We start from the raw sequence: 15,639 nt of genomic DNA, 5'->3' as shown, positions 1-15,639 counted from the left end.
CGTTACTTAGGGCCACAGAATTGTTACTCAGGGACAGACACAGAATTGTTACTCAGGGACACAGAATTGTTACTCAGGGACACAGAATCGTTGAATTAAAGAGTATGTCAGACAACATGCAGAGGAGTGGCAGAGGAGGCAATGTTTTAGGAGCGAGCAGACGTGGCAGCAGAGGAAGGGGTCGAGGCAGCACTATTCGCAGCCAGAGGCCAGTGCTCCCGGTGTCATCCAGCGGTCGTGTCTCCACCGACAACCCTGCCGTCGTCGATTGGTTGGCTCGGTCGTCTTCCTCTTCCCAGGTCACCTCTGACACCTACAGCCAACGGTCGGTGGGTACGTCAGACACAACCGTTAGTTGGCATGGCCCGGGACCAAGCCCACTGAAATCACGTGTCCTCTACCTGCCCCTGTCCTTTGGTGTTCCCTCACCAAGCGAAGTATCGCATGCTGTGGGCTCAGCCCCACTGTACAGTGAGGAAGAGCTAACAGAGGGCGGTCAGGAACGGGGGGAGACATCCGCCTTTTCAGCAGCCAGGCGAAGAAGTAGTGGCGAGGAGAGTGGCTCGGTAGCCGGTCTAGAGACAGGTCTGTCTCCTGACCCAGACGCAGCCGAGGGGGCTAGTAGTGAGGCAGAGACCCTACTTGATGATGAGGAGGTTGATCGCACTTGGCAGCCTCGTCGTCATCAGGCAATTTCTTCCGCATCATCAGGAGAAGAGGGTGGCAGCTTGGCAGCAAGCAAAACAGTCGGTGGGTTGCCCAGGAGACAGCAGCAGGGTCGCAGCAGTGTCAGTGGAGCCAAACGGCCACGGAGTAGAGCACCAGCTCCACTGCAGCCTACCACCACGGCCAGTAGTGGTGCCGGTGTGCACGGAGGAAGCAGCAGTCAGCCAGTGAGGAGTATCGGGGGCAAAGTTTCCTACTCGGCGGTGTGGCAATTTTTTGTCAAGCCGCCCGAGGAAGTAAACATAGCCGTATGTCGACTATGTGGCCAGAAAGTCAAGCGTGGCCAGGGGGCCCATGTTGGGACTACAGCGTTGCGGCAGCATATGCACCGTCGCCATTTGGTGGCCTGGGAAAACCGTGATAAAGATACGGCGGTTCTGCCCGCCCCAGCCCCCGCTCCATCACCCGCTCCGTTACTTGCTCCGTCACCTGACGTCAATCGCCCTCCATCAGCCAGTCAAGGCTCCAACACCTCTGCTGAGGGGAGTTGTCGCTCGTTGGCATCTTCTGCTCGTTCAGATGCTCCTTCTCCTGCTACTCCTCTTCACGGATTCCGTCAGCAGTCTTTCTTGGAATCCGTTTCCAAGAGACAACAGTTTGTGAGCACGCACCCGACGGTGCAAAAGCTGAACGTCCTCCTGTCCAAGTTGCTGGTGCTGCAGTCCCTCCCTTTCCAAGTGGTGGACTCAGCACCTTTCCGAGAAATGATGGCTTGTGCCGCGCCGCGGTGGAGAGTGCCAAGCCGTCATTTCTTCGCCAAAAAGGCAGTGCCAGCCCTGCATTCACATGTAGAAGAGATGGTGGGCCAGTCTTTGAGCATGTCGGTCTCTGCCAAAGTGCACGGCAGCGCCGACGTGTGGAGCTGTAACTACGGTCAGGGACAGTACATGTCATTTACGGCCCACTGGGTGAACGTGGTGCCGTCACAGCCGCACCAGCAACTTGGACAGGTCACGCCGCTTTTGCCTCCACGTTTGCACGTCCTTGGTCCGGCAAAGATGTCCGCCTCTACCACCTCTTCTTCCACCGTGTCCTCAGCCGCCACCCCCGTGCCAAGTCCCATTACCCGACCGGCATATCACATGTGCAGGGCGCAACGGTGTCACGCTGTGCTGCACCTGGTATGCCTTGGCGAACGTAGTCACACAGGGGAGGAACTTCTGAGTGTAATGAACAGAGAAATCGACAGATGGCTGTCTCCGCGCAAACTGAAAATCGGAACCATGTTGACCGACAACGGAAAGAACATGTTGTCTGCTCTGCGTCAAGGAAGGTTGTGCCATGCGCCATGCATGGCTCACGTGTTCAATCTGGTTGTCAAGCGGTTCCTAAAATCCACCATCCCACTGCAAGACATCCTTAAAATGTCACGTAAACTTTGCATGCATTTCAGCCATTCCTACACCGCAAAGCACACCCTCCTTGAGCTGCAGCGGCAGAACGGAATTGCACAGCATCGCCTGATCTGCGACGTTGCAACAAGGTGGAATTCAACCCTACACATGTTAGACCGCCTTTACGAACAGCGAAAGGCCATCACCGATTTCCTGATGTTACAAGCGGATAAAGGTACTCCCCTGTGTAACTTTGATGTCAGCCATTGGCAGCTCATGCGTGACACCTGCCGCTTGCTCAGGCCCTTTGAGGAGGCCACGCTATTCGTGAGTCGGCAGGACTATGGGATGAACGACGTCATTCCTCTGTTGCACGTCCTGGAACAAATGCTGTTAACAATGGCTGGTCAGGGTGCGGTAGACGTGGCGCACAGATCTCAACGCCACATGACCCCTGTGGGGGCAGGACAGGAAGAAGAGGAGGAGGTAGAGGAGGACATTTGTGCTCAGGAATTATTGAGTGAAATGGGTGGTTTTTCCACTCAGTGGACAGGAGTGGAGGAGCAGGAGCATCTGGTAGAGGAGGAGGAGGAGGAGACAGAGGACCCAGACGCACCGTGGCAGTATGCTGTGGAGATGGAGGCAGGGAGTCCCTCGCATTTCTTGGCACAAATGGCCCATAGCATGCTCGCTTGCTTGCGTAGCGACAGCCGAATAATAACCATCAGACAGAGGGATGACTTTTGGCTGTCCACCTTGTTGGACCCTCGCTACCGTTCAAAAATGGTGGCCTTTTTCACACCTGCTGAGAGGGAGGCCAAAATAAAGTACTATAAAAACCACCTATGTAGTCAGTTGGTCTCTGCCTTTCTGCGCCAACGTCCATCCTCAGACACTGTGGGCCCTGTGCGCTCGCGTTCCGCTGCCATGGCAGCATGGGAGGGGTGGGGTGGTAGGAGCAGTGGCAGCTCCACCAGCAGCGGCTGCCTCAGTCTGCAGTCGATGATGAGTAGCTTTCTTCACCAGCGGAGTGAGGAAACTACTAACCAGCCGCAGCAGCAGCAGCATCAGGTGGACCTGGAGCAGGACCTCAAACAACAGGCTTGGGCCTACTTGGACAGCACCCTGCCAACCGAGGTAGACAATCCCCTTGACTACTGGGCAACGAAACTTGACCTTTGGCCCCAACTAGCTGAATTTGCCCTTGAAAGGCTGTCATGCCCGGCCAGTAGCGTGGCATCGGAGCGCGTGTTTAGTGCGGCAGGAGGTATTGTAACTCCGCAGAGGACACGACTGTCCACCCAAAGTGTGGAGAGACTCACGTTTGTGAAAATGAATCAGGCGTGGATTAGTCAGGATTTCAAACCACCAGTTCCTGACACAACTGACTAAATCCGCCATGAATCATGCCTCAAACATGTGCCACTTTCAGGTCTCCTCACACACTGCTGGTGTGTTCCATTTTTTGTCATAGGGTGCTGGCAGATTACGGGCCTCCCATAGCTGCTGCCAGGCCCCTAATCTGCCATGGGCCCCTATATACCGCCTCCTCATGCTGCTGCCAAGTCCAGAGTCTGTCATGGGTCCCTGTACGGCCTCCCATTGCTGCTGTCTCCATCGCCACACTCTGCCATGTGCCACTTTCAGGTCTCCTCACACACTGCTGGTGTGTTCAATTTTTTGACATAGGGTGCTGGCAGATTACGGGCCTCCCATAGCTGCTGCCAGGCCCCTAATCTGCCATGGGCCCCTATATACCGCCTCCTCATGCTGCTGCCAAGTCCAGAGTCTGTCATGGGTCCCTGTACGGCCTCCCATTGCTGCTGTCTCCATCGCCACACTCTGCCATGTGCCACTTTCAGGTCTCCTCACACTGCTGGTGTGTTGAATTTTTTGACATAGGGTGCTGGCAGATTACGGGCCTCCTATAGCTGCTGCCAGGCCCCTAATCTGCCATAGGCCCCTATATACCGCCTCCTCATGCTGCTGCCAAGTCCAGAGTCTGTCATGGGTCCCTGTACGGCCTCTCATTGCTGCTGTCTCCATCGCCACACTCTGCCATGTGCCACTTTCAGGTCTCCTCACACACTGCTGGTGTGTTGAATTTTTTGACATAGGGTGCTGGCAGATTACGGGCCTCCTATAGCTGCTGCCAGGCCCCTAATCTGCCATAGGCCCCTATATACCGCCTCCTCATGCTGCTGCCAAGTCCAGAGTCTGTCATGGGTCCCTGTACGGCCTCCCATTGCTGCTGTCTCCATCGCCACACTCTGCCATGTGCCACTTTCAGGTCTCCTCACACACTGCTGGTGTGTTGAATTTTTTGACATAGGGTGCTGGCAGATTACGGGCCTCCTATAGCTGCTGCCAGGCCCCTAATCTGCCATAGGCCCCTATATACCGCCTCCTCATGCTGCTGCCAAGTCCAGAGTCTGTCATGGGTCCCTGTACGGCCTCCCATTGCTGCTGTCTCCATCGCCACACTCTGCCATGTGCCACTTTCAGGTCTCCTCACACACTGCTGGTGTGTTCAATTTTTTGACATAGGGTGCTGGCAGATTACGGGCCTCCTATAGCTGCTGCCAGGCCCCTAATCTGTCATAGGCCCCTATATACCGCCTCCTCATGCTGCTGCCAAGTCCAGAGTCTGTCATGGGTCCCTGTACGGCCTCCCATTGCTGCTGTCTCCATCGCCACACTCTGCCATGTGCCACTTTCAGGTCTCCTCACACACTGCTGGTGTGTTGAATTTTTTGACATAGGGTGCTGGCAGATTACGGGCCTCCTATAGCTGCTGCCAGGCCCCTAATCTGCCATAGGCCTCTATATACCGCCTCCTCATGCTGCTGCCAAGTCTAGAGTCTGTCATGGGTCCCTGTACGGCCTCCCATTGCTGCTGTCTCCATCGCCACACTCTGCCATGTGCCACTTTCAGGTCTCCTCACACTGCTGGTGTGTTGAATTTTTTGACATAGGGTGCTGGCAGATTACGGGCCTCCCATAGCTGCTGCCAGGCCCCTAATCTGCCATAGGCCCCTATATACCGCCTCCTCATGCTGCTGCCAAGTCCAGAGTCTGTCATGGGTCCCTGTACGGCCTCCCATTGCTGCTGTCTCCATCGCCACACTCTGCCATGTGCCACTTTCAGGTCTCCTCACACACTGCTGGTGTGTTGAATTTTTTGACATAGGGTGCTGGCAGATTACGGGCCTCCTATAGCTGCTGCCAGGCCCTTAATCTGCCATAGGCCCCTATATACCGCCTCCTCATGCTGCTGCCAAGTCCAGAGTCTGTCATGGGTCCCTGTACGGCCTCCCATTGCTGCTGTCTCCATCGCCACACTCTGCCATGTGCCACTTTCAGGTCTCCTCACACTGCTGGTGTGTTGAATTTTTTGACATAGGGTGCTGGCAGATTACGGGCCTCCTATAGCTGCTGCCAGGCCCCTAATCTGCCATGGGCCCCTATATACCGCCTCCTCATGCTGCTGCCAAGTCCAGAGTCTGTCATGGGTCCCTGTACGGCCTCCCATTGCTGCTGTCTCCATCGCCACACTCTGCCATGTGCCACTTTCAGGTCTCCTCACACTGCTGGTGTGTTGAATTTTTTGACATAGGGTGCTGGCAGATTACGGGCCTCCTATAGCTGCTGCCAGGCCCCTAATCTGCCATAGGCCCCTATATACCGCCTCCTCATGCTGCTGCCAAGTCCAGAGTCTGTCATGGGTCCCTGTACGGCCTCCCATTGCTGCTGTCTCCATCGCCACACTCTGCCATGTGCCACTTTCAGGTCTCCTCACACTGCTGGTGTGTTGAATTTTTTGACATAGGGTGCTGGCAGATTACGGGCCTCCTATAGCTGCTGCCAGGCCCCTAATCTGCCATAGGCCCCTATATACCGCCTCCTCATGCTGCTGCCAAGTCCAGAGTCTGTCATGGGTCCCTGTACGGCCTCCCATTGCTGCTGTCTCCATCGCCACACTCTGCCATGTGCCACTTTCAGGTCTCCTCACACACTGCTGGTGTGTTGAATTTTTTGACATAGGGTGCTGGCAGATTACGGGCCTCCTATAGCTGCTGCCAGGCCCCTAATCTGCCATAGGCCCCTATATACCGCCTCCTCATGCTGCTGCCAAGTCCAGAGTCTGTCATGGGTCCCTGTACGGCCTCCCATTGCTGCTGTCTCCATCGCCACACTCTGCCATGTGCCACTTTCAGGTCTCCTCACACTGCTGGTGTGTTCCATTTTTTGTCATAGGGTGCTGGCAGATTACGGGCCACCCATAGCTGCTGCCAGGCCCCTAATCTGCCATGGGCCCCTATACCGCCTCCTCATGCTGCTGCCAGGTCCAGAGTCTCTCATGGGTCCCTGTACGGCCTCCCATTGCTGCTGTCTCCATCGCCACACTCTGCCATGTGCCACTTTCAGGTCTCCTCACACTGCTGGTGTGTTGAATTTTTTGACATAGGGTGCTGGCAGATTACGGGCCTCCTATAGCTGCTGCCAGGCCCCTAATCTGCCATAGGCCCCTATATACCGCCTCCTCATGCTGCTGCCAAGTCCAGAGTCTGTCATGGGTCCCTGTACGGCCTCCCATTGCTGCTGTCTCCATCGCCACACTCTGCCATGTGCCACTTTCAGGTCTCCTCACACACTGCTGGTGTGTTGAATTTTTTGACATAGGGTGCTGGCAGATTACGGGCCTCCTATAGCTGCTGCCAGGCCCCTAATCTGCCATAGGCCCCTATATACCGCCTCCTCATGCTGCTGCCAGGTCCAGAGTCTCTCATGGGTCCCTGTACGGCCTCCCATTGCTGCTGTCTCCATCGCCACACTCTGCCATGTGCCACTTTCAGGTCTCCTCACACTGCTGGTGTGTTCCATTTTTTGTCATAGGGTGCTGGCAGATTACGGGCCTCCCATAGCTGCTGCCAGGCCCCTAATCTGCCATGGGCCCCTATACCGACTCCTCATGCTGTGACGTTGCAACAAGGTGGAATTCAACCCTACATATGTTAGACCGCCTTTACGAACAGCAAAAGGCCATCACAGATTTCCTGATGTTAAAAGCGGATAAAGGTACTCCCTGTGTAACTTAGATGTCAGCCATTGGCAGCTCATGCGTGACACCTGCGCTTGCTCAGGCCCTTTGAGGAGGCCACGCTATTCGTGAGTCGGCAGGACTATGGGATGAACGACGTCATTCCTCTGTTGCACGTCCTGGAACAAATGCTGTTAACAATGGCTGGTCAGGGTGCGGTAGACGTGGCGCACAGATCTCAACGCCACATGACCCCTGTGGGGGCAGGACAGGAAGAAGAGGAGGAGGTAGAGGAGGACATTGGTGCTCAGGAATTATTGAGTGAAATGGGTGGTTTTTCCACTCAGCGGACAGGAGTGGAGGAGCAGGAGCATCTGGTAGAGGAGGAGGAAGAGGAGACAGAGGACCCAGACGCACCGTGGCAGTATGCTGTGGAGATGGAGGCAGGGAGTCCCTCGCATTCCTTGGCACAAATGGCCCATAGCATGCTCGCTTGCTTGCGTAGCGACAGCCGAATAATAACCATCAGACAGAGGGATGACTTTTGGCTGTCCACCTTGTTGGACCCTCGCTACCGTTCAAAAATGGTGGCCTTTTTCACACCTGCTGAGAGGGAGGCCAAAATAACGTACTATAAAAACCACCTATGTAGTCAGCTGGTCTCTGCCTGTCTGCGCCAACGTCCATCCTCAGACACTGTGGGCCCTGTGCGCTCGCGTTCCGCTGCCATGGCAGCAGGGGAGGGGTGGGGTGGTAGGAGCAGTGGCAGCTCCACCAGCAGCGGCTGCCTCAGTCTGCAGTCGATGATGAGTAGCTTTCTTCACCAGCGCAGTGAGGAAACTACTAACCAGCCGCAGCAGCAGCAGCATCAGGTGGACCTGGAGCAGGACCTCAAACAACAGGCTTAGGCCTACTTGGACAGCACCCTGCCAACCGAGGTAGACAATCCCCTTGACTACTGGGCAACGAAACTTGACCTTTGGCCCCAACTAGCTGAATTTGCCCTTGAAAGGCTGTCATGCCCGGCCAGTAGCGTGGCATCGGAGCGCGTGTTTAGTGCGGCAGGAGGTATTGCAACTCCGCGGAGGACACGACTGTCCACCCAAAGTGTGGAGAGACTCACGTTTGTGAAAATGAATCAGGCGTGGATTAGTCTGGATTTCAAACCACCAGTTCCTGACACAACTGACTAAATCCGCCATGAATCATACCCCAAACATGTGCCACTTTCAGGTCTCCTCACACTGCTGGTGTGTTCCATTTTTTGTCATAGGGTGCTGGCAGATTACGGGCCTCCCATAGCTGCTGCCAGGCCCCTAATCTGCCATGGGCCCCTATACCGCCTCCTCATGCTGCTGCCAAGTCCAGAGTCTCTCATGGGTCCCTGTACGGCCTCCCATTGCTGCTGTCTTCATCGCCACACTCTGCCATGTGCCACTTTCAGGTCTCCTCACACTGCTGGTGTGTTTCATTTTTTGTCATAGGGTGCTGGCAGATTACGGGCCACCCATAGCTGCTGCCAGGCCCCTAATCTGCCATGGGCCCCTATACCGCCTCCTCATGCTGCTGCCAGGTCCAGAGTCTCTCATGGGTCCCTGTACGGCCTCCCATTGCTGCTGTCTCCATCGCCACACTCTGCCATGTGCCACTTTCAGGTCTCCTCACACTGCTGGTGGGTTCCATTTTTTGTCATAGGGTGCTGGCAGATTACGGGCCTCCCATAGCTGCTGCCAGGCCCCTAATCTGCCATGGGCCCCCGTACCGCCTCCTCATGCTGCTGCCAGGCCCGTAATCTGTCATGGGCCCCTGTTGTCGCTTGTTGGCATATTCCGCTCGTTCAGATGCTCCTTCTCCTGCTACTCCTCTTCACGGATTCCGTCAGCAGTCTTTCTTGGAATCCGTTTCCAAGAGACAACAGTTTGCGAGCACGCACCCGACGGTGCAGAAGCTGAACGTCCTCCTGTCCAAGTTGCTGCTGCCAGGCTCGTAATCTGTCATGCGCCCCTGTACCGCCTCCTCATGCTGCTGCCAGGTCCAGAGTGTGTCATGGGCCCCCGTACCGACTCCTCATGCTGCTGCCAGGCCCGTAATCTGTCATGGGCCCCTGTACCGCCTCCCCATGCTGCTGCCAGGTCCAGAGTGTGTCATGGGTCCCTGTACGGCCTCCCATTGCTGCTGCCAGGCCCGTAATCTGCCATGGGCCCCCGTACCGACTCCTCATGCTGCTGCCAGGCCCGTAATCTGTCATGGGCCCCTGTACCGCCTCCTCATGCTGCTGCCAGGTCCAGAGTGTGTCATGGGTCCCTGTACGGCCTCCCATTGCTGCTGTCTCTATCGCCACACTCTGCCATGTGCCACTTTCAGGTCTCCTCACACTGCTGGTGGTTTCCATTTTTGTCATAGGGTGCTGTATGGCCTCCCATTGCTGCTGCCTCCACCGCCACACTGTGGCTCCACACTCTGGTTTTGGCCCCGTGACTGCCCAAATGAGTGAAGTGTGCGGTGATTCTAAGATCGACGGCACTCATCTGCATGTCATACTGACTGACAGTATTATTTCTCTTCCCCAGCAGACTCCAAGGGCATTTAAATTAAAGGTACAGTGTTCTGCACTAATATTAAGTCTCTCTGAAGCCTAGAAACACCCTTTTTTAAGTTAAATTCACAGCGAATATATTCGACTCGAATCTAAATTTTTCCACGAATTCGCCGAATCAGTCGAATCGAATTTTTGAATACTTCGCTCATCTCTAGTTATGACCCATTAACTTACTTATGGCTGCTGATCAGCCATTTATAGCATTAACTTAGAGCCCTGGAGGGTGAACAGGGTTCATTCAATACTACACACATAAATTTCAAGCGTTCTCTGATTGTACGAGGTAGAGATCAAGACATCACTGCCCTGCCTCTCCATCTCATCCAGTCAGAGAATGCCTCTTATTCATTAAAATAAATACAAGGTATTCTGTGAATGGCAACAGTGCCAAGCAAGCCCCATGGTCAGTGTGCTTTCACAGAATCCCCAGCAGGACTGAGAACATTGTGGTGATGATTATAGTAGAGCAAACCTCTAAAGTGATTGCCAACTTCCAAACATTTTACAAGATTCATTTTAGTGAAATTCAAGCAAACAAAGCAGAAGTGAGCCACTGGTGACTTGTGCTTTGCATTGTAACCCTCAGGATCCTAAGAGCAGTTTCACTGTGTCACTTTTCTTGGGAAACATTTTGAAATAAATACAGAAAGCAATGTCCACAGACTTGAAGTGAAGAAAAGGCAACAGTAGCTGTGAATGATCAAGGACTATATTTAAAAGCATCAGAAGCACGATATGCCAAAGTATTGAAACATTATTCCCAAGGCTTGGGAAAGGTACTGTATTTGGGCTAAATAAAAGTGCACCTAAACTTTTCATTTCAGAAGTATGCAAGAACATACTGTATAAAAAAAGGTGAAAACAGATAAAATACACTTGTTAGAGAAGATATAATACAACTCATAGCAAATATCACCAAACTAGACCTAGGGAAGATAAACTACAGGGTAACTCTCAGTACCTGTAAACACAGTGAGAACTGAATCATCATTTCCAGCTTCTTCTAGAGCATCAGAAATTTCTTTATAGGACTGCAATAAAAATCAAAAAAACATTTACAAAATTGGAACGAAAAGATTATTTTGTAGTGCCAATTAATTTTACACATAAAAAAATACAACACATATACATACATACACACACTCTATTGCCAAAGTTTTGGGACACCCCTCCAAATCATTGGATTCAGGTGTATAAAATCAAGCACCTAGGCATGCAAACTGCTTCTACAGACATTTGTCGCTCTCAAGAGCTCAGTGTATTCAAGTGTGGTATCGTGATAGGTTGCCACTTGTGCAGTAAGTCCATCCTTGGAATAATTTCTTTGCTACTAAATATTCCACAGTCAACTGTTAGTGGTATTATAACAAAGTGGAAGCAACTGGAAACAACAGCAACTTTTAAAATGACAGAGAGAGTTCATCGCGTGCTGAAGCGCACAGTGCGCAAAAGTTGCCAACTGTCTGCAGAGTCAATAGCTAAACACCTACAAACTTCCTGTGGCCTTCATGAAGCTCTACTCACTGTTGTTGTGCTAATCTGGAATGGGTTTCCATGGACAGGCAGCTGCATCCAAGCCTTACATCACCAAGTGCAATGCAAAGTGTCAGATGTGGTGGTGTAAAGCACGCTGCCACTGGACTCTAGAGCAGTGGAGATGTGTTCTCTGGAGTGATGAATCATGCTTCTCTCTCTGGCAATCTGATGGACGTGTCTGGGTTTGGTTGTTGTCAGGAGAATGGTACTTGCCTGACTGCATGGTGCCAAGTGTAAAGTTTGGTGGAGAGGGCAGGGGGGCGGGGGTTATTTCTCAGGGATTGGGATTGACCCCTTAGTTCCAGTGAAGATAACTCCTATATCATCAGCATACCAAGACATTTTGGATAAATTCATGCTACCAACTTGGTGGGAACAGTTCGGGATGGCCCCTTCCTGTTCCAACATGACTGCACACCAGTGCACAAAGCAAGGTCCATAAATACACGGATGAGTGAGTTTGGGGTGGAGAAACTTGACTGCTTGCACAGAGTCCTGACCTCAACCTGATAGAACACCTTTGGGATGAATTAGAGCGGAGATTGTGAGCAAGACCTTCTCGTCCGATATCAGTGCCTGACCTCACAAATGCGCTTCTGGAGGAATGGTCAAATATTCCCATAGACACACTCCTAACCTTGTGGACAGTCTTCCTATAAGAGTTGAAGCTGTTATAGCTGCAAAGGGCGGGCCAACTTAATATTAAACCCTACAGACTAAGACTGGAATGCCATTAAAGTTCATGTGTGTGTAAAAGCAGGTGTCCCAATAATTTGGGCAATATAGTGTGTATATACACAGTGCTCAGCATAAATGAGTACACCACCTCTGAAAAGTAAGATTTTAATCAATATCTCAATGAACACAAGAAAAAGTTCTAAAATTTTGACAAAACTGAGTTTTATAGAACATTTGTTTAGCTCGTTACATGAAAGTAAGGTTAATAATATAACTTAGATTACAAAATCTTCAGTTTTACTCAAATTAGTTGATGCAAAAATGAATATACCCCACAACAAAAATGACTACATCTAGTATTTTGTATGACCTCCATGATTTGTAAGGACAGCACCAAGTCTTCTACACTTAGAATGAATAAGTTGGCAACATATTGCAACATCTATCTTTTTCTATTCTTCAGGAACAACCTCTTTTAGAGCCTGGATGAGTGGAGAGTGATGCTCAACTTGTCTCTTCAGAATTACCCATAGGTGTTTGATTGGGTTCAGATCAGGAGATATACTTGGCCATCAAATCACTTTCACCCTGTTCTTCAGAAATGAAACAGTGGCTTTAAATGTGTGTTTTGGATTATTGTGATTTTGGAAAAGTGCACGACGACCAAGGACACGGAGTGATGGATGATGGTAGCATCATCTCTTTCAATATAGAGCAGTACATCTGTGAATTCTTGAAACCATCAATGAAATGCAGCTCCTCGACATCAGCAGCACTCAAGCAGCCAAACAGAAGGACACTGCCACCACCATGTTTCACTGTAGGAACCATGCATTTTTCTTTGTACTCCTCACCTTTACGACTCCATACAGTTTTGAAGCCATCAGTTCCAAAAACATTTATCTTGGTCTCATCACTCCAGAGTACAGAGTCCCAGTAGTAGTCTTTTTTTCCAGCATGGGCAAATTCTATGCTGGCTTTTTGTGCATGGGCTTTAGGAGAGGCTTCCTTTCGTGGATGACACCCATGCATGCCATTCCTCTGCAGTGTACACCGTATTGTGTCACGGGAAACAATCACCCCAGTTTGGCTTTCTACTTCTTTAGCTAACTGCAGTGAACTTGCATAGCAATTTTCTTCAACCCTTCTCATCAGAAGACACTCCTGTCAAGGTGTTAACTTCAACAGATGGCCTGGACGTCTCTGTGAGATGGTAGCAGTTCCATCTTTGTTAAATTTTTGTATCACTTCTGCTACAGTATTATGACTTATACAGTCATGGCCGAAATTGTTGGCACCCTTGATATTTTTCCTGAAAATCAAGTATTTCACACAAAAAAGGTATTGCATTAACACATGTTTTGCTATACACATGTTTATTCCCTTTGTATGTATTGGAACAAATATAAAACAGAGGCAGAAAAGCAAATATGACATAATGTCACACAAAACCCCAAAAATGGGCTGGACAAAAGTATTGGCACCCTTAACTTAATATTTGGTTGCACACCCTTTGGAAAACATAACTGAAATCAGTCGCTTCCTATAACCATCAATAAGCTTCTGACACCTCTCACCCGGAATTTTGGACCACTCTTCCTTTGCAAACAGCTCCAGGTCTCTCTTATTGGAAGGACACCTTTTCCCAACAGCAATTTTAAGATCTCTCCACAGGTGTTCAATGGGATTTAGATCTGGGCTCATTGCTGGCCACTTCAGAACTCTCCAGCGCTTCTTTGCCATCCATTTCTGAGTGCTTTTTGACGTATGTTTGGGGTCATTGTCCTGCTGGAAGACCCAGGATCTTGGACGCAAACCCAGCTTTCTGACACTGGGCCCTACAGTGCGACCCAAAATCCTTTGGTAATCCTCAGATTTCATGATGCCTTGCACACAGTCAAGGCACCCAGTGCCAGAGGCAGCAAAACAACCCCAAAACATCATTGAACCTCCACCATATTTTACCGTAGGTACTGTGTTTTGTTCTTTGTAGGCCTCATTCCGTTTTCGGTAAACAGTAGAATGATGTGCTTTACCGAAAAGCTCTATCTTGGTCTCATCTGTCCACAAGACGTTTTCCCAGAAGGCTTTTGGCTTACTCAAGTACATTTTGGCAAACTGTAGTCTTGCTTTTTTATGTCTCTGTGTCAGCAGTGGGGTCCTCCTGGGTCTCCTGCCATAGCGTTTCATTTCATTTAAATGTCGACGGATAGTTCGCGCTGACACTGATGCTCCCTGAGCCTGCAGGACAGCTTGAATGTCTTTGGAACATGTTTGGGGCTGCTTATCCACCATCCGGACTATTCTGCGTTGCAATCTTTCATCAATTTTCCTCATCCGTCCACGACCAGGGAGATTAGCTACAGTGCCATGGGTTGCAAACTTCTTGATAATGTTGCGCACTGTGGACAAAGGCAAATCTAGTTCTCTGGAGATGGACTTGTAACCTTGAGATTGTTGATATTTTGCCACAATTTTGGTTCTCAGGTCCTCAGACAGTTCTCGTCTCCTCTTTCTGTTGTCCATGCTTAGTGTGGCACAGACAGACACACAATGCAAAGGTTAAGTGAACGTCTCTCCTTTTTATCTGCTTTCAGGTGTGATTTCTATATTGCCCACACCTGTTACTTGCCCCAGGTGAGTTTACAGGAGCATCACATGCTTGTAACATTCTTATTTATCCGCAGTTGTGAAAGGGTGCCAATACTTTTGTCCAGCCCATTTTTGGAGGTTTGTGTGACATTATGTCGAATTTGCTTTCTTTCCTCCCTTTTTTTGTTTTGTCTCAATACACACAAAGGGAATAAACATGTGTATAGCAAAACATGTGTTAATGCAATACGTTTCGTGAGAAATACATGATTTCCTGGAGAAATATCAAGGGTGCCAACAATTTCGGCCATGACTGTAAGTAAAGCTTTGTTGATTTTCTTGTAGCCTCCACCTTTCCCGTGTAAATAAATGATTTTCTTTCTCAGGCCTTGTGACATAACTCTTCCATGTGGTGCCATTGCTGCCAGCAAGACATGGGAAGGGGTTTTCTTTGTTAAGTAACGCTCTTTTATAATAACCTGTCTACTGGACACCTGTTTAATGAATAATTAGACTCACCTGTAGATTAATTCTTGTTAATTAGGATTTTGTCGTCTAAAATTTAGCTTTGCGCCTAAGACTTTCATTGGGGTGTATTCATTTTTGCAGCATGGTCTTGAATTATTTGTTAGGAAAAATACTTTTTTGTGTGTGCAAATTAACAAATCCTGATTGCAATCAATGACCCGCATATGTGGGAGTACTTTGAAATATAATGTCCCACAGAAAATGTTGATTCTGAAAGGAAAGTAACGGTTTTCTGACAAAAATTTTTTGGGGTGCACTCATTTATGCTGAGCATTGTATACACACATGGAGAATAAAGTGTTGTGCATTGTGCAAGCATAATGCAGCTCCTAATTAACAAGAGGGGCACAAATGGTGTTAATTAGGACGGATTTGCTGTCTGGTCTGTATCTGAGACAGACACAGTACAGAACAGTGCAGATGCAGGGTCTAGATCAGGGGTGGGCAAACTTTTTGACTTGAGGGCCGCAATGGGTTCATATATTGGACCCGGGGGCCGGACCAAGAGTAGATGAATGATGTGTATGTGTCATCCATAGTAAGTATAGTAATATTCCCCCATAGTAAGCATAGTAATTCATCCCCCCTATAGTAATTCATCCCCC

At 50.2% G+C, this 15,639-nt stretch overlaps 1 protein-coding gene across 1 annotated transcript in view; it reads right to left on the bottom strand.

Moving 5' to 3' along the window:
* Positions 1-15,639, bottom strand: part of LOC149458357 (enoyl-CoA delta isomerase 2-like) — a 70,784-nt gene that overhangs the window by 29,462 nt on the left and 25,683 nt on the right. The window contains exon 4 of the mRNA XM_089682208.1: positions 10,662-10,731. Coding sequence (XP_089538334.1) covers positions 10,662-10,731 — 70 coding nt within the window. The remainder of the gene's footprint in view (positions 1-10,661; positions 10,732-15,639) is intronic.

Source organism: Staurois parvus, unplaced genomic scaffold (assembly GCF_062004578.1).
Source record: "Staurois parvus isolate SC_StPar_1 unplaced genomic scaffold, SC_StPar_1.0 ptg000287l, whole genome shotgun sequence".
Taxonomy (NCBI): Eukaryota; Metazoa; Chordata; class Amphibia; order Anura; family Ranidae; genus Staurois; species Staurois parvus.
This window is presented reverse-complemented; position numbering and strand designations above follow the sequence as displayed.